At 24.8% G+C, this 23,321-nt stretch overlaps 1 protein-coding gene across 3 annotated transcripts; it reads right to left on the bottom strand.

The window, feature by feature from the left end:
* On the bottom strand, positions 1-23,321 carry LOC145840589 (cytosolic phospholipase A2-like). 3 transcript variants are annotated; one of them, XM_082947893.1, is made up of 20 exons: positions 18,364-18,454; positions 17,950-18,230; positions 16,872-16,906; positions 16,275-16,356; positions 15,418-15,572; positions 14,956-15,069; positions 14,448-14,485; positions 13,611-13,880; positions 13,234-13,365; positions 12,558-12,651; positions 12,076-12,193; positions 10,885-11,021; positions 10,259-10,385; positions 7,405-7,522; positions 7,091-7,244; positions 6,678-6,870; positions 5,093-5,268; positions 2,152-2,338; positions 1,218-1,366; positions 1-432 (listed from the first exon to the last, which is right to left on the bottom strand). In XM_082947893.1, the coding sequence occupies exons 1-20, from the start codon at positions 18,399-18,401 to the stop codon at positions 259-261; spliced, it is 2,772 nt and encodes a 923-aa protein (XP_082804019.1). In that variant the 5' UTR covers positions 18,402-18,454; the 3' UTR covers positions 1-258. The 3 variants fall into 3 exon arrangements, with proteins under 3 accessions (XP_082804019.1, XP_082804020.1, XP_082804021.1); XM_082947894.1 differs by having other exon boundaries at positions 7,091-7,241; XM_082947895.1 differs by lacking the exons at positions 17,950-18,230; positions 18,364-18,454 and adding an exon at positions 23,243-23,321.

Here is a 23,321-nt window from a genome sequence, read left to right as displayed (position 1 = left end):
ATTGGAAAACTTTTATATTGAGAGAACGTATTTGTTCTTACTACTATAGTAGTAGACTTTAATTAAGATTTTACTATAAATATACAATAAAACGTTATTTTATTTAGTTTACGATAATAAAATAAATATAACAAAGTAGAGTTATGTTAAAAGTAAAAAAGCACAAATGATAACTATAAGCTGAAAATATAAAACAAATCTCTAAAATAAGACAATACTATAAAACTTAAGTAAGGCAGACAAGTTTGTGCTTATAATTTATAGTTGGTCGAGAAAAATGCGATCAGTCTTAGCGCCGAGTTTTTCAAGTAGCTCAGCCTTCTTGCTACTACTCAGATACAAGGAGCTTTTTATTTCTTTCAGCGAGATAGTCAACCTGGTTTCACACCTTCTCCTCAGCTTCACACACTCCTCTATGTTGTCCAGAATCGTCTTGAAAGGTTTAATGTTTTGTTTTTTTTTTTAATAAAATTTAAACAATTTAAACTTTGTTATTATAATAAAAAGGGTTTTATAAATATTCGATAAACCGTATGTAATAGTATAAATAACGGATAGAGCATTAAGTTCACCAATAAGTCTTAAACTCAAATATAAAACTAATTTTTTTTTTTTTTTTGGAAACAACAAATAAATTCGATTTAAAAAACTTTTATTAATTCTATATAGTATGAGTTTTTAAGATAATGGATTTTTTAGCAACTTGAGAGGTCTCAACAAGTAGGAGACTAATTATAAATACTAGTAGTTAGTAGAGTTAGTTGCTTGAAAACGTGTTGAAGATAAACTTTTAGAAGTATTTATTGCTAGTAAAATATTAAATATTGTTAGATGGTAAAACATTTTGTTATTGTTTGTTTTCATTTTTTAATAATGAGACTTTTTCCGGTAACAGACAAATTTAAAATTTTTTACCATTTTGTTTTTTAGTTTTTAATGTTTTTTTACCATTTTTTCCGAACTATTTATAAAAAAGAGCTTACCAAACAAACTTTGCCAATTAATACAAAATAATTTTTAGTATTGTAGCTTAATGTAAAAAAAACGGTACTTAGTTTATATATGGTTTTTTATTACAATAAAAGTACTTTAATTTCTTATAATAGACTATAAAAATTTTTTAATAAATTCTCAATAATAAGCTAAAGTAATGTTAAATATATTTTATTATTTCATAATTATTTTTTGAACATTTTTCATTTATAAACTTTTTTAACCTTTTTGTGCAACAGTGTGTTAAATCTTATCAAGTTGTGTAGTCGGTCAAAATTCTTCTTTTCGTAGTGGAAGTTGAATGTTGAATACGGAGTGTTTTCTCCAAACAACTCGAAATCTCCACTTTTGTCTTCAGGATCTCTCAAAACTCCTAATGAAAAATTTGTTCTAAGTTTAGATTTTCAATTAATAATAAATAATTACATAAAATCATTTATGAATAATAAAAAGCTTCTATTTTCCAGAAAATGTTAAAAGTTCTGTTTATTTTGTTAAGAAAATGTTAAATTAAAACGGTTTCTTATATGGTGTTTATAGAATTCATTCATTATGTTCTTTTTTATATTCTATCAACTAACAATAATATATATAACATTATATCATTGAGTATTCAATTAAACTACTTCTTATAACTTAAAGCAGTTTCTTATACATTTGTAATAAGCAAAAAATTAATTTCTATACTTATAAATTGTAATATAATAAAGACTTAGTGTGTCAACAATTGAAAAACTTCTAATCTGTAATAAAACAAAAAAAAGTTATAAACATATAAAATTAATGCAAATACTACAAGTTAGTGATTTTTATTGTTTTTTTTTAATAAAATGACAAATACACAAGAATTAAAATAAACAAATTAAATTTTAATTGTTATTATCTTACTACAGCTAATCTGTTTAGCGGTGAAACCGGCAACTACTAAAGTAAATAGTTAATCATTTGTATAATTCTAGTCTTCACTCCAATAAATTTATCTGCTAAACTTTTTTAGCCATGTGTATACTACTTTTAATACTACACCTAAAAAATTACATCTGAAAATTATTAGTTGTAAAAACAAATGTTCTAACTAAATAAATTAAAATAAAACTGTATATATTTTTAAATTGAAATAGAAGTAAGTAGAGATACGTAATCAATATCACAACAAACCTGGCGCAGAGTACTTTTTGTAGTTGACATTGCAAAGGACGAAGTGAAGGATGATCGGCGCTCTCTCGTCCTCTTCATCTCGGAACACGTAGCACTCCTTCATCCCTTCTCTCTCGTATATTTCCTCGTCTATCTTGGGAAATGGAAGCTGGTGCTTTCGCGCCCACTTTTCGGCTAACTTCAGTTCCTACCCCATTAAAAAAAGCATAAGTAATTTAAGCATACTTTAATTGTTTGGAGCTAATTGAAGTACTGATAAAACTTAAAAAGCTTAACTTGATATGTCCTTACAAATTTACTTTACTTTTGTTATGAATAGATATTTTTTCAAAACTGAAATCAAATGTTAAAAACTTAAAAGGTTATTTTTTAATTTAAAGTGTAAACCACGAAAAGTTTATGGAGCTATTAGTTTTTATCAGGCAGACTTCTAACAATAACTATTTTAACTTCAACCGTACTACAACTTTTTTTTTTGAACATAAGTTTAGTTTACATAGCTTTAGTATAATAGTGGAGCACGAAACAATCTAAATTATAAAATTTTCAAACTTATGTTTTTTTTTTAATCAGATATTTAAAAGTGTTCTTTCATGCTTTTTATTCAAAAGCAAAATTTTATTGAAAAATTTGATGCAAAGTTTAATATCAATTTTAGAAGTATTACTGTAGTTTTTGTACAACTATTTTGTGACACCAAAAAACTTTTTTTTAACCAAACAAAATAATTAAAACTTAATTTAGAATATATTTAATTGAAAAAATATATAAAATAACTAAAGGTTGATTTTTTTCTTAAATTAAAAAAGTATCCGCACAAAGCAGCAAGTAACTAAACTTTGAAAACAGAACACGTTTTTTAAAATGTCTTACTTTTATTACGTAAAGAAACATACCCTTTACCTAGTGTTTTTTGCAACTTAGATAAAAACATGCAAAGTTTACTTTGATAGATTAAAATTTTATAATCAAACTTAAACTTTTCATATGACTTTAATTTTTTTAATATATATATATACCTGTATACATGTAAGTTACATAAAACGTCTTGTTTTTAATTTTGATTAAAAATTATTGTTGTACAAACATAGTTTTCAATGTAAACATACACAAACGTTTGTTTTTACGAGAGTTTTTGTAAGGAACTTTCTAAGACTAAATTGTTATTAAAAAGAGGTCAAGCAAACTCAGTTTTTTCTTTGTGTACACTTAACTATTTATGAAAATCGGGTGAGTATTTTAATATGAAGATAAAGTGGATTTACAGAACAAAATCAAACAGCCAGATTTCAAAAAACAACATCAAATCCTTATTTATAAGTATTAATTCATTTAGATTATTTATTATATGCTAGTACCTTTATAAACTATACAAGTATTTTACAAAATATACACCTGTACATTCAGGTGCGCAAAAAAATGTTTTGCTTTGAGCAGAAAAATTTTTAAACAAAAAGAAACACGTTTGAGTTATATTTTACATCTGCTTAAACTCAAACTTTTGATACTGCTTAATAGCTTTTAGCCTATTTTATAATAACAAAGGCAATTAAATCGAATCAAAAATATTTTTTTTAACGTAGCTAAATACTTAATAATTTATTCTAATTATATTCTGTCAAAAGCTTTTCACAGATTTTCAATCACTTAGCTAGTTTTTGCATACTAAAGTGCTAAACAAAAACGCAATTTAAAATTTTTGTTGCTGATTATAGTAATTTTTTTTTAATTTAATTGTAGATAATTACCAAGAAAAATATTTTTGCATAGTACATTTTCGTATTTTTTTTTTTAAAACAGTTTTGCATTTAATTTTTTTTACATCGTGCATTTAAGTTATTTTTGGGTGTTTGCCAACTGTATTCATTGCATAATATTTAACACAATTTTTTTTTTAATTAAAACAAGTTCAAAATTTTATCTTTATAATACAATTGTAGTAGTCATTTTTTGTACCTTAAAAGCTTATATAGACTGAAAATATATTTAGTAGTTAAATATATATATATAAGTTAGGTAAGTATAATTTTTTTTTAAACCAAAATCTGCAATTCTGATGGTAAAAAGTTTTCAATGAAAAAGTCAAACAGAAATAGCTTCTAAAACGTTGAAGAAATAACATGCATAAGCATTTTTATTTATTTATTAACTCTTTTAAAAGTATAGTCAATAATGGATGATAATTTTTTTCTAATTCTTTCTCTGTGAGTTTTCACAATTTTTTTTTTTTTCTAATTGTTGTGTATTTTTTGTATAGTCTTGAAACAAAAACTAACTTTTTTCAAACTTTTTTTACCATTTTGCTTAAAAAAATTATTATAAGATTAAAAGTTAATAGAGTATTTGCTACTTTGACTAATTTTGCATAACAGTTGTTTGTCCAATAAGTTTTTAAAAATTCTTTTATAGTACACTCTTTTTAAACTATTTTAAGAACTATAAGACATACATAAAGTAAAGTTTTTAAACTTATTTAAATTTAAATATAAAAACTAGGAATACAACATTTCTACCAGTTTCACTAGGAGTATTGCGTAACTTCATATTATAAAGTATTTTACTTACATTTTTAAAATTTTCTTAGCTCTAAAAATAAGTTTATCCTCACCACTATGATTTTTTCAATTTTCAAGAAATTCTGGATAGTTAATAAAGTTAATATATTTTTCTAAGTATATACTACATTAAGTAAATAAATTTAATAAATTAATAAATATTTTAAATACTTAAATCTAACTGGTTTTAGTTTTAATGTAGATACGCTTACGTTCTACATAATAACTAAAAGTAACAGCGTACATTATAAGCAAAAAAATTGATGTTTTTAACACTTTATAAACTCACATCAAAAAATTTAAACACAATACTATCTTCAAATAAGAAAATACATTTGCTTGTGATAAATTCTCTAAATAAGTTTTGTAAGTTTCAATTCACTCACGGCAAAAGGGTTGCTATCATCGGTGGTTCGAGCGCTGAAGTCAAACGACAGTATGAGGTCGACGGTACGCTGGGGTCGAAGTATGGCCGGGTAAGGCGAGTTGAAGGTCAGACCCGCGTCGACTACAAACACCTTCTTCTTTTCAGTTTGCATCGGCTTATCAGTTTCGTGGAAATCTGTTTGAAAGGAAAATTCTTTGAAGGTAGATATAAAAGAAGCAATTGTTTCTTTTATAAATATGTTATGATCTGTAGAAATTTGTAAACTTTACAGGTTTAAAATATTTTATAGAACAAAATTGTTTATTTCAAACCTTTTGATATTAATTTACTTTTTAGCTAAAAATTCTAGAATAACGTTTATATTAGAAAACTAACATAAAATTTATTTTTTGATTTATGTACATATATGTTTAATACAAAAGCGAAATTGTTCTTCATAGTAGGAGAGTTTTAAAGAAAAACTTAACTTTTTTAATTATTCCAATGAAATGGTATAAAATACAAACCAACATAAAAGAAACATAATTTACCGTTTGAAAATTATTAAACAATGCCTTAACTCTTTTTAGATAACTAAAAATATAAAACCACAAAATTATAAATATTAAATTAAAGTATGGTAAGAAAAAACTACTTGAAACTTAATTCGGAACGTAAATAACAAAATTAAATTTAGGGTCAAAAATAGATTGAAAAATTACACTTTTAACTATAAAAAGTACTAATCAAAAAGAATCAAAGTTCGATCATATTCATAAAATAAATTAATAAAACGGTACCTGTTTTAACTTTACAAAATTAAAACCTTTAAATAACTTTAATTGTTAGTTTACATCTCCATAAGTAGATTCCTTAATGACACAAAATAGTTACATACTTAAACTGAATAGTCACATACTTTAACTGAATAGTGTAACTATTTTAGTTTTGTTATTAATAAATAATGGACGGAAGATTTTTATTTTCAAATTAAATATCAGGAAAAGGACTTCTTTTAAGGTTCATTGTTATTTACTTTAAAAGAACATATTTATATAACTTGAATAAAATGAAACGTTTTCTTAAACAGTTGCTTTGCTAGCCTTTACCAGATCGTCAGTAATATTTTTTGAAAAAAGAAGAAGCATTAATTAACAATTAACTATATATAAACAAAGCAAAAAATTAACTTATTGTACTCATTGTGTTAAGACTGCAAAATTAACTCAAAAACTAGCGTTTAATAAAGAGAAATAACTTTACAGTAACTGCCAAGATATTTTAACTGTCCTTTTATTGCAGTTTTGAAAATTTTAGTATTTTTAGGTACCCGGTTCAAACTCAATTATTCAATATTGCTTACAAATTTTTATTAAAGTATGTACTTTAAGTTAAAAAAAAAACACGTTTATAAAGAATAAATACTCGAACTTTTATTTTTTTTTGCAGAGCCTCTTTTTTATAAGTTTTACTAACAAAAAAAACTATATTCATATAATTTAAAGTATAGGACTTATATACTAATTTTCAATAACATATTCTGAATTACTAAAACTAAAATCAGAGCCACAATCGTTTACATACAAGCTATTTACTCCACTAACCTTCTTTTTCTCCTTCTTTGCTATTTTCTTTTTCCTCATTTTTTCGCTCTTTTGTTTCTTTTTTCTCTTTCATTGAATTAAAAAAAGACTTTTTATCTTCAGGTGATGGAGTAAATGGAGAAATTGGATAGCAAACGTTAAGCGAAAGCCCCCTCATATAGTTGAGTATTTTACCTGCTCTATACTCCCGACTCTGCATCAGTGTTTAATTTTTTGTTTTGATTTTTTTCTAACAATTGTACAGATTATATTTTATTAGACATGAAATTAAAATTTTTAAAACAGTTATATAGCTCTTTTTCTACTCTTGGATCGTTGTAACTAATGGTATTTAAAATGTTAATACGTTATAAAGTCTTTCAAGTAAAAAACATGTTTATTTCATACTTAATTATTCACAACAAAAAGGTTACCTTGAACATTTTGGACTGAAGTACTGATGCTATAATGGAGTCGAGATACGATCCCGAGGAGCTATCTTCACATGTCACTTCTGCTTTTGTTTCTTGCTTGTTCTTGGTACCAATACCCATCATACCCTTTAACGTACCAAACCAGCCCTTTCTTCTGAATATTGAAAAAATTTAAAAAACACTAGTTTTAAATGATTAATAAAATAAGTAAAGTTTTTTTTTGTACACAAAGTATTTCAAGAATTAAATGATATGTATCTAGTACGCAAAAAAATTTGAAGAATTCTAGAAAAAAAAAAATTAAAATATCTTACTCAGTTGTACTTGATGCTTCTTCTTCTTCTATTTTTTCCTCTTCTATTTTCTCCTTGTCATCTTCAAGGATCGAATCATCAACATCACTGTCTTCGTCCTCCTCGTGATTTTGGTTTACTATTTGAAAAGTTTTAGTTTTAATTTGAAACATTACGACAGTTAGTAGTTTTTATAAATGGTAGTTATTCAGGCTTTTAAGTTGTTTTTTTGTTTTTGAAAATTTATTGTTTTTACTTTTTGTTTTCAAAAAAAGTTTTATAAAGTCTGTTTTTAAATTCGTTTCATTAATAACTTTTTCAATTTTTATGCAAAATTTTCTTTTAATTTTTAATAAAAAAGGTATAACAATATTTAGTTTTGACTGACATAAAACTGTTTAAGAAATTTTATACTGTTTTATGTATTTTTTTTACTAGTATGTTCGAAAATTAAAATATAACTCATAAGTAATAGTATTTATTATTTAGTTTAAAAAAAATATATTTTACAAAGTATTTTACGTTATAGAATTTAATTTTTTGTTCAATAATTATTCAAATTATAAGTATATATTTTTTAATGTAATATAGATAAATAGGTGTATGTTAATTGCATACACTTTTGAGATCTTGAAATTTTTCGTAATTCTAATTTTTAATTTAGGTATACTTTTGTTTGTATTTTCTAACGTATAATTAACTGGTAAAAGTATAACAAGCATACTTAAACTTGCTCACAAGCATGCAAAATAGAAACATTTATTATACTACAACAAACAATAAAAAAATAAACAAATAATGAAAAATACTAAATTTTTTTTTTTAGTAACAATATAATAAGTCTTTTTAGAAAGTTAATTTAGAAAAACAAGACAAAACCACTCAGTTTTATTTTTTTACACCCGATTTATTTCTCAACTATTTAATCAGGGACTTACTAGTAAAATTGATATGAGTTAACTAACTTATGGCTTATAATCAAATAAACATAAAAGTAACTAATAAAAAAAAGTAAGAAAAAAACTTAATAATTGAGTATAACTAAACAGAACATAAAAACAGTTATAATTAAACAGTAAAATCATTTATTTGAAATTTTTTTTTAATCTTTTTTACTTTTAGTTAAAAATTATAGCATAATCAGTTCTTTTCGATTACAGAGTTCTGTTTTTTTTTAATAAATAGTTATTGCTTGCATTTTAATCAAGTCATAGTTATTTTACACATATTTTAACTTTTGAATGTTAAGGTATTATATTTATTCGAATAGTTGCCAGATTTGTATCAGAAATTAATCACTTAATTTCCCAAGCGTTACTTAAAAAAATTATTTGAACGTTTATTGTTTTATTCAGAACTCTTTTGTATTGTTTTACTTTAATGCACAATTTTCTTTATTAATCATCTGCTCCTTAAATACTGATGTTTGAAGTATATTTTTAACTGCTTTTGTTACCTGAACATTAAAAACTGAAATAAAATACTTTACACATTCTGGGTAATGCTCCTTAATCATCGTTTCTGAATGGTGAGACTAAAGTTTACAGAAAATTATCCTTAACTGGTCAGTGTTTGCATTTTAGTTTTTTTTTGTAGCATGAAAAGGAAAGTTTACGTATTTAAAACGTTGTATCACATTGTACATATTATTTGTTCTGCTTGCTTACCTAAAGATTAAATAAGTAGCATAAATAATTTTTTTCTAGTAATTAATACCCGGAGTCACTCTGAAGTATAAAAATAAAGTCTTTTACGAAAGCTTGTCAGAAAATAAAATTAAGCTGGAAAAATTGCATGCAGATTTAAACCTACCATACGCAGGCAAAATACCCTATTTAATGGGAAAAAAAACTAAACTTATAATAGAACCTGCTTACTATGCAACAATACCTTATATCATATTTGCATCTTACCCTGTTTTAACTTTTGAATATAGAATCTAATGTCGCACTTTGTCAAAATTTGTATTGACTACAATTTAGTTGTTTCTGTAGCATGACCTCCCTATAGTTGTTGAGTAAAATCGGAGGTATGTGGCAAGCAGTACAATAGACTAAACAACCAATTCATTTATAGTTGTTATTAATGTTATTAAAAATAGTAAGTTATCAAATTAAATACTATCATTTTCTTGCTTTTATTAACATTATTAGTAAATTTAAAGGCGTGATAAAATTGGAAACTTAAGTTTGAACATACAGTCTAAAATATTCTACTTTTAATGGACTTCTGATAATTTTCAATAACATCTTTCCGCTTAATATACACCGATTAAAATGAATTAATAATTATATCGTTTATTGAACTACAAAATACTTGGTCCTCGGAACTCGTGTAAAAAAAAACATTTTTGTTATCGAGTCGTACACCATTTAAATACACTTTAACGTCATTTCAAGGATGTATTAAACGTATTAAAGACTTATCAACTTGTCTTTTTTTATATAATCATGCAAAAACCATAATTTCAATTTGAATGTTTATTTAGCCATGTTGGAACTTCAGTAGTATTTGAAAAATAAATTAAAAACAAATACAAAAACAACATTTTTTTATATTACAGTACTTACCGAAAAAGGTATCTGTAAGTAATAAAAAAACTGTTTAAACAATTTAATTTAAGTTTCTTTTTTTTTGATACATTCTTATAAAAGTTTAATAATTTTGTTCTTTAAACAAATTTAAAAAAGTTATTACTAACATTAAAAAACAATAGACTACTAAAAACGTGTTTTTACCTTTTTTATTGTTAACTCTGATGTGTCTACACAAGACGTTTTTAATCTATTTTCTCATTAAAAATAACAAAAAATTTAAACTTTATAGTTAAAAAATAGTTCTTAAAAGAATAATGAATATTTAATTTTTGTTTTACCTTGCATTTGTTCTTCTCTGAGTAAATTCATAACTTCTTTAGTTTTCTGCTTACTACCGGACTCTCCTGGTTTCGTTTTTGCTACAAGCCTGTTGAACAGAATGGAGAACGCACTTCCCCACACACCCTTTGGTAAAATATTATTTTTTAATTTATTTAAATTTAATTTGTTATATAATGTTATGAATAGTTAACGGCAAAACTTAAGTTGTATGTATCACTTTATATTTAATGAGTTCTAAAAAAAAAAGTTAAGTTTATGTCTGTTTAAAAAACACTATGTTTTCATTTAATTTTTAGAAATTATTATACACGGTTTTAAAACTTAATTTGATTTTTTTTGAATTTTTAGAGTGCATCTACTTTATTAGGTGTAATAGATACTAATCCTTTTATTGTGATAATACTTTTGATAGATTTTTTTTAAATATAGTTTGAATAGATTTTTTTGATTTTATTAAAAGCAATAAAATGAAACTAGTCGAAATTGTTTAAATAAACTACTTATACTACGTACTTAATTATCTTTTAAATTAAAAAAAACTTCATAATTTCCTTTTAAGCTTTGTGTAGTTTTTGTGATTTTTAAAAAATGTAAAAAACCGAGGACTTTAACTTTAGCTAACCATCAGAAAGTGGAGAGGAGCTTCTTTGTAGTGAGTTGAAATGACTCCCATGAAGTACTTGCTGTTGAAATCTGACGTTCTCACAAAAGTACCATACTTCGCCATGCCAATCTCAAACGGGGAAAATTCAATCCATTCTTTATTTTAATCAACAAATCTTACATTTAAGTTTTTTTTACATGCTTTGACTAATGTAATAAATTATATATTTTTCCGTGTAAACAAGTCTAACTAAAACATAGCTTCAAATATTTTACTGAGTACTAAATTAATAACAATACTACAATTTTTTTTAAATATGTAAACAAGTTTTTAAACAACTAAGTTAGTTACTTTAACTAAACGCTTAAAATATGTGTTTTATCATTGTCTTTGTGCTAAATATTTTTAAGGAGTACAAAATAGCTTTAAAGACTTTTCTAAATTATTAATCAACTATACAAATAAACATTTATTAGGTTTCAAACTGTAAGTTAAATAAAATAACCTTTAAATAAAAGTGTTATATCGCAAAGTTTTTTCTCCTTATTTAACCAAAACAAGATAGAATTAATTTTTCATGAGTTTGTTCATAAGATTGAAATGTCAATGCTGTTTACATTGTTCCGCTATACTTTATACAGTAAAATTATATCCTAGCTAACATATGTTTATAACTCGTTTCGTTTTCACAAATGTTAAAACACTTTAAAGCATGTAGTGAAATTTTAAGCATTGTTTAGATTTAGTTACCTCAAAAGAAAAGTTAAGTTTACTTAAAGAAATACAAAGCTAAAAAAAGATATCTTTGTACAACTCTTTTTTAAACTCAAAATAATTAATTAGTTAAGGTCGGTTCAACATTTAATCTTTTTAAATTTCAATTTGTTTCTAAATTTTTTTAAATTCATTATTAAACATTTAAAACTTTAAACTCATCTAATTACCTCTCTGAACGTAAACTTAAACATTTAACATATAACTGTTTCAGTTATCAGCTTATAAACTATTTTAATTTAATTAAACCTTGGGTTTTCTTTTTAATTGATTGTTAAATACCAAGTTTAAAACCTAAACCAATTAACATTTTTTACTTAAATAATTTTAAAATACATATTATTCTATTTGACGAAGAATATCAAATGAACAAAAGTTTCAAAGACTGAAGGTTATTCATTTAATATATAATTCAACTTTGACCTAAAAACTAACCGTGATAAACCATAGCTGACACGTCACTTCTCACGTGAAGACACGTCATCAAAGGCATGGGGGATTTCCCGTCTCTGATTTTGTCTTCGAAGTCGGACAGGCATGCAGTTTCCATTCGCTGTGTATCGTATATTTAAAGGCTTGTCAGTTTACAACTTTTTTACGTAAAACTTGATTGATAAAATTTTAAGTATGTATTATTTTTAGGTTGAGTATAGATATTGTTGACATTTTTTACTGTGAGTAAAAATAAAATATATTTAACTTTTGTTTCCATAAAAGTTCTAGCTGGTTATAATCAAATTAAATATTGAAATTTTATAAACTTAAGTAGAAAACTTTAGTAACAGCGTCGGTGATAAGATTAATGTGGTTAAAGTAAACTTGAATATTGATCCTTTTTAAGAAAAAAAATCTTAATAAAAACCAATAAAGTTAAAAAACAAGATTTTTTCTATGAATGAAATTATGAAAGTATTTACTTCGGGTCCCAGTATGTGTTCTCCAACTAACAGTCCGAAAAAGTCAGTAAACGTAACTGGTTGGCCAGCATTCATTTTTTCTTTCAACCTTTTTCTACAAATGAATAAAAAAAAATACTTTTACTATGCAGATAATTTTAATTGAAATTATCTTTTAAAAGGTACTTTAACACATTTTACACAACACACAATGTAGTAAAGTGAGCAAGTATTTGAATTTTTATTGTTGAAGATGCCTTAAAATACTTACTTTATTTTCAGAATTATAAAATTTTGCTTTTTTCGTAAACATACTACAAGCTTATTCACAAAAGGCAATACTCGAGTATCGCCTTCCGGCTTTCCGGTTATTGATTTAAAAAAGTAACTGATATATAGTTAAACTTTAACCTACCCTTTTATAGAAATAAGTATCATTTTTTACATTTGTATAACTTATTAACGCATTTTCGTTCACATTTAAGCTAGCTTTCAAAGCTTTAATTCGTTTTAATTCAAAAGTTCTACTATACTCTTCTATTTTTTTCTACTTTACCATTACATTTTTGAAAAAAAAAATTAATTTAACACTTAACGCTACACTATGATCGATAAAAGTACTTTGTTACTCTAAGGTTTATAAAAGACCTACACATTATATTTTAATAGCTTGATACTCAAACTAAAATTAAGTTACCCATATCTTGCAAGACTTGTTGGCTTCACCAGTTTAATGAAGTTTTCGCTAATGTTTTGCCTCATTTCCTGGGTCGCAGGGTAGGTTCCTTCTTCTGGAAAGGATGGGTGCGAGTACAGTTGTGACATAAACCTGCAACAAAGAGCTGCTGATCAAAAGAATTATCACAAATTAGTGGTTTTACTTTTAAAGTTCTGTTTTTAGTTTTAAGTGGTCACGTTAGTTGTTTAAAACAAGAATATTTTTTTATAACTTTGTTATACAAATAGCCAAGACTTTTGAACTAAATTGCTACATACATAGAGCACATGTTTATTTTTCTCAACCTTTTCAAACAACAATACAATCAAAATCTTATTACATTAAACAAAACCAACCAAGTGCTCCCGGATAGGCCGACCGTGTAGGTGGCGCAATCGAACACCCCCATCTCCTTCAGCGCCCGAATCGCCCCCGAGTACCCCACCATCGCCCTGTACCCCCCGCCACTCCCCATGATCGCAATCGAGGGAGTTTCCCTCAAGTTGCGCGGGAAGCCGATCTCCATGATGTTGCGCATCTCCTGCTTGACTATTCGTTTGCGCTGCTTGCGAAAAATCTTTTCTTTGGCGCAGAGGGCGAGGCTCGACCGCAAGTTGTACTTGTCACTAGGTAACAAAACTAGTTAGATGTTGTTTAAGATGCTGGCATAACTAACAGTGTAAAATTATATTTTGTGGTATTGGGGCTTTTGTTTTTGAGTAAAAAGTTCATATATTAGTATCAAGTTTTAGATATTTAAGTTATAAAACTTTTTAAAAATAAAATACTAATTTTTATATTTTAGGTTTCTATAAAATTAAGGCGATATTTTTTAAGTAGATACTAATAAATAACTTTATATCCTTTTTTATTTAGTAACTCTGTAAAAATTAAACCTTATGCTTGGAGAAAGAGTAACAGATTATTTCAGACCATCTAAGAAAATCTCTTAGTTCAAAAAGAAAAAAAAACTATCAAAAATATATATTTTAGTAAATAATTTTTTAATTCGTTTACAATTATAAACAAAGTTCACATTATATCTATAGCTCGTCAGGACAATTATGAAAAACAAATAGTAAATTCTGAAAACACAGATTACAAAATAAAAACAATCCTTTTTTTATTCATTTCGAACTAAAACAATTATCATAAACAGTTATTTTTTCTAAAATTAAAGTTAGGTAACTTACTTTTCGTAGCGTTGGAATTCTATTTCTACTTCTGATGTCTGTTGTAGAGTTTTTTTTTATTGTTTGTTAAATATTTTATTTGTTTCACTCTAATCTTTAAGCTATTTTACAGTGAATTATTATTTATCTTGATTAAACTAAGAGTTTTAGGTAAAAAATATTTTCTATGCTTTTATCTTAACTTTCAAAAACTTACATATCAGTGCAGTATTTAAACGCTACTTTTTAATTGAATTGTTTAAAATAAATTAGTTTATAAATTGTTTAACTTAAATCAAAAATGTTTACAATGAAATTCAAAAATTATTTTGTACTTTTTTTTTAATAAATAATTTTTAGTACTCTAACTTCAATCAAAGCTGTTATACTTTAAAATGTAAATGTAGAAAATCGTTGGTGTTTTTCTTTCTAATAGCTTTATAAAATGATAATAAAGTTTTTAAAAATAATATGCATCATTAAATCAAATTATTCATTTATACTTTATGCACTAATTACTGAACAAGACCTCATTAAAGTAGAAAGTTTTCCTAAATTTTTCGTTTAATCGAATTTTTTCAACGTCGAATTCGACCACACCAATTGTCTCATCGATTAAATAGTTTGCATCCATCAATGTAATCTGTTTTCAATTAACAATCAGTCATATTTTTTTGAGTTTTAAATACTTCAAGCTAGTATCTTATTTTTTTTTCAACATACCATATTGTTCATATTATTTTTTACATCAAATTTAAACTTGATTAATGAAACTTTGTTTTGTGTACATTTGATATTAATAAATTATTTTTTTTAAGTTTTCGATAACAATGTCAATTTTACAAAAAACGTTAAAAAAGATAAATTGAAAGTCAATTTTTTAACCATCAATTTATTTTTAGGTGTTTGTAAACATCCATCATTTGAAGTTTTGTATATTTAAAAACTTTGCTTTTACTTAGATCAAAGAAGTTAAGAAACACAAACTAACTTTAGCAATAGAAGGAGTGTTAGTGGTAGGAGGTAGATAAAACTCAAATATTTCGTTCCATATGGGATCGGTGCAGTTGTCAAACTTGCGGGTCTGACGTTTTCCATCCGGAGCTTTTCTTAAGTGTACTATGACGTATGGATCAGGTACGTCCACTATTAGTTATAATTTCAAATAAGAGCTTAACTCTACATTATTAACAAAGATTTTTATTTGAAATCTTTTTTTTTTTTAAGAAAAAATTATTAAAGTAATTCTAGACTTTCTTAGTAATCTTTGATTTTTACGCTGAAAAAGTTTTTTTTATGTATAACCTACAACATTTTTGTAATAAAGATTTTTTTACAATAATGTTTTCTTCATATACACTAATGTTTTTTGCTATTATTTCATTTCTTGTTTAGACTTTGTATGAAAAAAAGCTATTTTCAGCCTATGATTAACTACATCTGTCAAAAAAATAGAGGAAAATTAAACTATTTGTAATGTATAGTATTTTATAAAAAGATATGCAAAGTTTTTAGTTTTGCTATACACTTTATTAATTGCACTTAAGCTTCTGACTGATTAGAGTTTCAAAAAAAGTGGGTTAAAAGTAAAATATTTGTAAAACTTCCTTAATGGTGATAAATGTTTTTTTTAATAAATTTTTCACTTTCTTTTAAAAGTATTTGTCATTTGAACTTATTTTTTAAATTAACTTATTCAGCTTGTTTTTATGTTTTTAATTGTTGATTTGCATCTAAGCTCTAAAGTTCAATCGGAATACCAAAATACTTCACTTTCTCTTATTTTTTGTAATGTTTTTAACCTTGTAAATATAGTTTAAAAGCTTATAATTTAGAAAAGCAGCTCACTCAAGTCATGAAGGCTTCCTTTCGAAATGTTTCTCCCTTCGATGACGGTCACCTTCATCACGTGACACGGCTCGACTGCAACCTGTGAAATTGTCAAGTTCATTATGAAAAAAGCCAGTGAAATTATTTTTGTTGCAAAGTTAATTTTTACATAGCTAAAAATTAACAATATGTTCTAACTTTTTATGCAGTTTGAAAAAGATAATTTTTTTGATTTTCTTTAGCTTTAATTTTTTCAACTACTATTTTGACTGTTATGTTTGGTAAAAAATTCTACAATCTTTTAAAGCTTTTATCTTTATGCTCCATTTTTTTTAAATAAAGCCAAAAATTGTTTGCAAAACTATTAACTAAAAACAAAACAGTGTGAAATTTTTTTTAATAATTTGATATCAAACAGTTGTTGTTTAGGTAAAAAATATTTTAATAAAATGGCTTATTAACAAATTTAAAAATTAAATGCTAAATAAACAAATAATTCTTTAAAAAAAAACATTAATCTGTGTTTAAAGTAAAATAAAATCAAAACTTTTTGAACTTAAGTATATATATATATTAAGTTTTTACAAAATATTTTCAACTTTAAATTATTTTTACCTCAAAGAGTTTAAACGGGTCATTGTCCATTATACCTGAAAGAAAAATACTATTTAACCGTGAAATTTAAATGAAATATTTGAAAACCTAGTTTATGTTCGAGTAAAAAAAAGTTTTTTATTAAATAAAAAGTATTGATAATTCTTTAATGAAAAACTAAAATGAGAATTACTTCATTAATATTTAGCTTGTTTTAAAACAAAAGCAATTTATAATTTCATTAAAATAAGCATTAAAAGCATTAAAATATCAATTTTTACTAGGTATTAAGTAAAATTTTAAAATGAATTGTTTCTTTCAAAAGTTTTTGTTCAAATTAAAAACTGAACGTACATATTTGTAATAGAAACTTTATAAATAAAATACAAATAGAAACAGAAACACAATATAAATATAAACAAGTTCTCAATAATTTAATTCAAGGTGACTCGAAAATAATTAATTTTTCTGTAATCATCGTGTCGTGAGCTTATAAAAAACTAATACATTTACTTAAATTGAATGGGTCGGAAGTACATTTAAAGTACTTAGTCAGAAACTATCACCATATAAATATTTTATTAACTTAGATAAACGGTTTTTAGTTATACTTGTTATGATAACGAAGCTTAAAAAAAACTTTCAAAGCAACTTAAGTACATACTCTACAAACTGTTTTTAATTTTTAGCTTTGACTATTTTTATCTAACAGCATGTAGTACTTATATATTATTTTTTTGCTATTTGCGTATAACTTGCTCGATATTTGTTGAAATTACTGAATCGTTAGAATCTTAACTGAACCTTTAAATTCTAATTTAAAACACAAGTAACAACATTTTCATGCCTTTTTTATTTTGAATTTTTTCTTGTTTTACAGTTTTCTAATATATTATATTTAGTTAAATAGCTTTACTTGTAAAACTAAGTAGTTCTACAAATATCACGTGATAAAAAAAAATCTCAAGTTCAAACTACAAAACTCCAATGTTCTAAGCTTTTAAATGTAAATCAGCTTTAAAATTATAGTCAAACTTATCAAAACCGTAGTTATCATAAAAACAAAGTCAAAAAAAAACTTTTCATGCTTTTTACTAACGAGGCTCATCCTTTATCTCTTCAGCCGGCTTAATACCTAGCAACTCATTTATTTCTGCCTCGTTCGAGTCTAATCTGTTTTCCCTTTTTACCGGAGTCGCCACCTTAAACTCCGCACCATTGCTCACCCAACGGCGAACATGGGGGGAGTGTTTGGGCGACCGTCTGGGTGAATTTCTGGGGGAAATTCTGGGCGACTGTCTAGGAGAACCAATCATGTTTTCATACTGTATCTCCTTGGATTGAGCATAGTCGGGGTGCAAGCTTTCCATGGTCCGACTTCTATTTTTTAGTTACATAAGTCGTACATTTTCAAATACTTCAAAAACGAAAAGAAATATTTATTAAAAATTGTCTTAACGATAAACCACACGAAGAATATTAGTCAGCTTATAGTGTTATGTTATCTAAATACCTCGCTTTAACTACTTTTTCTGAATCGTGTTCGCTCATGCTACTGCTTTTTCCTTTCCCAACTTAAAAACCAGCCTCTAACACACTAAGTCAACTGTAAAGACATGCATTGTCTTTGTCTTTTATATTTACGCATGAATAATATATATTTAAATTCTACTCTTTGCTTCAACACAACGGTAAATAAAACTCAAACAAAATATTTTTTAACCACGCACTCATTTTATGTTTATTTTATCTAATATAGTAGTTTTTTTGTAGTATGAAATTGTTAAAAAAAAAATTAGCTTGATAACAAAGTTTAATCATTTTCTTTAACTTATTTCTCGTTTTTTTTTTTTGTAAAAAAGTTTTTCCTAAATTTAATTTTATTAGTTTTTCAATAGTTTTTTAGTTCTACTTTAAATTTATTTCTTTTTGCCAAACTCGAAAATAGAAATATTAAAAGAAGTATGTGAATGCTTGTTTTTTTTTTTGCTTTGTTTATAATCTAATAGTATTTTAACTGACATTTTTATTAGTTAATCAAGATAATTGTTTAGTGCAAGCCAATGAGATATATGTTTATATACAATTTTATTCCTTATCATCGATAATTTACATAGAATTGTAAAAACTTTATCTAAAAGTTAGTGTTTTATATTTTATCAATACGCCGAGTTTTTTTTTATAAAAATCCAAGTGATTAATTAAGACGAGTTAAACAACTTGAACATAAAAATAAATATGTTTTTACTTATAAAAAAAGTTACTTGGATGTAGCTTCTGTACACTTCAAAAAATATAACAATTACTGACTGTTTCAGTTATTAAAGTGTATAAATTTTTATAAAAAACTAATTTAAACTTTTTTTTCTTAAGAAACGTCTTAAGTCTTTATCAATTTGTTCAAAGATATGCTCCAAGAAATTTTATTGAGAAGATTTCAAAAAATTCGAGGAGTTGTTTTTTTTCTAACCGTAATTAGTTTTATACAGGTTTGTTTTAGTTTTTTTTTATTGCATTACCGAGCGTATACAAGCAAAACATTTTTTTAAATATTAACTCTGAAGTTATTTTAAGGCTATAACAAAACAAACTTGTTTACAAGAACTTCGCCTGGACAAGTCATCTATAAAAAAAAAACATATAACACGTAAAATATAAAGAAAATGTGCTGTACAAAAAGGCCTATGAGGCATATTTTTCAATGAAAAGATTGAAATGTTACCTGTTTCTATTTAACTTAAGTAAAATGTTACTAATACAGAATTTAGATATATTTTTTTTAAAGATTCCTATCTAAAAGTATTAATTAAAAGCTACTCTTGAAATTTTTATCTAAAGCTTACCACCTTAACCAAAAAAAATCTCTAAACAAAAAAATTTTCAGCTGATGTAAAACTTAGTTCTCTATTGATGTCTATAATTTTAAAGCACCTGGAAATAATTATACATATCAAGTATTTTTTGAGTTTTTGTTAAACTGTTTTACTTTACATGACTTTGATTTCGTTGATAAACTAAGACTTTGTTATTAAATAACAAAAAAGACGACCAAAACTAACTAGGTGTCGCTGATGACGGGAAATAAAAAGCAATGAAGACTTAAACAAAACTTTTCAAAAAGAAGTTTTAAGTTTCTTTAGTGTTATTAAACAAAGCGCTATTGAAATAAGCAGTCGATTGTTTTGCAAAATAATGAAACATAAGAAAACTTTGCTTAAACGAAATACTTTTAAAGTTTTGAATCTTAAAATAAAACCTAACGAACCAAATAATGACTATTAATAAAAAAAATTAACATTACATAAAGTTTAAATTTTTATGTTACATAGCCACATATATTCTCTTCTTCTTCTTTTCATGTTTTATACCGTTTAAAAACATACTTAATCTTGGTTTAAACAATTTTCTCTATATTTTTTTTATCACAAATGCAGTTCACTCATATATCTAAATTTTGAAATCATTAAGCAGCTACATCTTTGGTCACTTATTGTATCACTTCGTAGATGATGTATGTTGCTATTTTACTACTTTAAATTTATTTCATTGGTTTCAATGTAACTTTTATTTGCTTTTGAAATTTATTCTATACTGTTTTAGCCATATGGCATAAATTAATTGTTTTTTTAATTTCTTAATAGTTTTCTAAAGCTAATATTCTTAAAAACCAGTTTTTAAAGCATCTGTCTTTAAAAAGATAAATAAATAAAAAGTTATTTAAAAACTGTAATAAAAAGAGAATTATAATTGTAGGTTTTAGCATCGCAAAAGTTACGTCAAAAGTTTGTAATATGACTTCATTATTTTTTCATACTAGTTTTTTTGAACATCACAAAAACAGTCTATATAAACACTATACATGAAATCATTAGCATTTTTTTAACAATTGTTTTGATTGTGTTTTTATATTGACTTATAAATAAAGTTATTTTATTAAGTGTTTAAGTTTTTTATCGCTACAATAACTTATTTATACGAATGTACAATAAAAACTTAAGTTTTTTTTGCATCAATAATAAAATCAGTTTAACATGTTTGTAAATTCTTATTTCATTTAAATGTAAAATAAGTTACAAAACTAACATTTTAAGTTGTTTTACAAAAGCTTTAGTTAAAAAATCGTAGGAAAGTTTTTACCGAGTATTAAAGTATACATTAACTTGAGTTTTTATTTATAGATAGAAAGATAAACTAAAATTTCATTTATTTTCAAAAAGTAAAAAAAAGATAAACAAAGGTTTTTAAATATAAATTTAAGTTTATTGTTTTAGAAAAAAGACTTATTTAGAAAAAAGTAAATTTACATAGAGCTAATAGATGTAAGTTTTATAGTGGAACACTTTCAGAATAACAAACTGGTGTACCTAAAACTTTTTAGATATATAAATAGTTTATGACGAACTTTCAATTGCATAATTTTTATAAGCCATAGATAGAAAACCTAAGATTATAATTTTTTGCTCTTCTGAAAGATATTAAGCTAAGCTTTGTAAAAATATGCTGTCTTACTTTACAAGAAATTCGTGTGAATAAAACTAAAAAAAAACTATTAATAATTAGTAAATAACTATTTGTTAGAGACTAAAAGACTTATTTATCTGAAAAAAGTTTTTTTACTTAATGTACATGTATGAAAAAGAACAATCTATGCTAATAAACTTTCATTATAAACTGATAAGCTAGTGTATCATAATTACGTACTTTCATTAAAACTGTTATAACTATTTTAAACATATATTAACGTCTTGATTGTATGCATCAACTATTTTAAGTTTAGGCTGGGTAGCTTTTTTGCAATTCAGTTTCTTTTGCCAATTTAACGACTTAATATTTAGTTTGAGTTTCGTAAAGAAAAAACACAAAAAATAAGTCTCCAAAAACTTTATCAATTTTAACATGTTTTATACTTATCAAAAGCATAAAGATAGACTTAAAAAAACCTTTGATTTGTAACATATTAAAATATAATAAAAAAAATACTTATTAACGACAAAATTTATTTAAAAACTGACATACCACCTTTTTATCTTCTTTTTCTTTAAAACTTACGGATAGTTTTCATTAAATACAAATACAATTTATTTCACTGATTTTGTTATGCTTCAGGCTAATTAGAAAAAAAAATACAACTGGCTTGAATCAATAAAACAGTTATGCTGTCATTATAAATTTCCATTCACGTAAACAAGTTCACATGCATTCGTTTTTGTCAGTAAACAAATTAAAAAAACTCAAACACTGTTTTTAAAAACAAATAAATTAGTATTTCTGCATATTTTTTTTGAACTTGAGCACATTTCAACTACGCTTATATTTTTTTCAAAAAGAACTTTTACTTTCTGATCTCTTTATATAGGAGATAGATTCTAACTCAATTTATTCATAAACTAAAAGCTCTGTGTATATAAAGTATCATATAATAGTTTTTTTCCCCTTTTTTTGACTAGTAAAAAGCAATTAAGGTTTTAAGAAAACCTTTAAAAAAATTCTACTGCTTTTAATAAAAAAAAAAGATTTTAATCACTCTGTTGCTTTCTCTATGTTTATTTTAAAACCTGTTTGAAATTTAATCAAAAATGTATCATTTTATCAATATATTTATCGCGTCATCAGTTTCCGTTGTAGGTGATGTAAGTAAATAAAAGGTTTAAGTTTCACGTTTTCTTTGAAACCTTATTTTTGCTATACATATGCCTACCTACAAAAACAACGTATAAAGTACAAATATAAAAGTATGCAAATAATAATTAAATACGTATCATATTTTTGATTTTTTAAATTTTTTGATAATTCATAGTTAAAGATGAAGTAATTCATTTGAAGATGGACTGTTGTCTGAAAGTGTTTTGAACTAAACTAGTATATTTTTTAAACCATCGTTTGATTTTTTGTCAATATTGATGAATGGGGAAAAAATCACAAGTAATAATCACTGTTTCCTGGACTGATTTGAAAATTTTATATAAATCTTGTCTTTATAGGAACTAAAATAATAATTAAAAAATATTGATATAAGTTGAAGTTAAGTCTTTATAAAAACTATTTTTGTTTAGTTTTTTTTTATTGCAGGAATCTTTCAATATCAGTTTTGTACAACGCATTATAACTAAACTATACAATTTAATGTTCGAAAATGTTTTAATTATACAACTACTTGTACAAATACAATTTGTATAATAGAGAAACTGTAATCCGTAGACTAATTTGTTTAGGCATGATGATAAAAATATTTCTCAATAACTTGAACTTTTATCGCTTTTGTATGGCATTTTTAAATGAATTTCATTAAAATACTTGAAATACTTTGCATATTATAAAAAACCATCTTATGACTGTTTTTAATATTCTTATTGTGTAATTTATAAAAAAATTAACAGTGTTTTTAAAAAAACCTTTCCTGCATCTGTTAGGAGGTCGAAAAAGTTCATTGTCATCTTTACTGCTTGTTTCGTTATTTTGACAAAACATTCT

The sequence above is a fragment of the Thalia democratica genome, chromosome 7 (genome assembly GCF_965202585.1).
Source record: "Thalia democratica chromosome 7, ktThaDemo2.hap1.1, whole genome shotgun sequence".
In the NCBI taxonomy this organism is placed as follows: Eukaryota; Metazoa; Chordata; class Thaliacea; order Salpida; family Salpidae; genus Thalia; species Thalia democratica.
Note: the sequence above shows the minus strand (reverse complement) of the source record. Positions and strands in the feature narration are given on the sequence as shown.

Excerpts from the sequence above, each read along its gene's own strand:
- LOC145840589 (XM_082947893.1), bottom strand. The coding sequence starts at position 18,401 with ATGAGCGAACACGATTCAGAAAAAGTAGTTAAAGCGAG. Across the intron at positions 18,231-18,363 it reads GAAAAAGTAGTTAAAGCGAG|AAGTCGGACCATGGAAAGCT; the intron begins GTATTTAGATAA and ends ACTAAAAAATAG. Across the intron at positions 7,245-7,404 it reads GAAGCATCAAGTACAACTGA|AAGAAAGGGCTGGTTTGGTA; the intron begins GTAAGATATTTT and ends TTCAATATTCAG.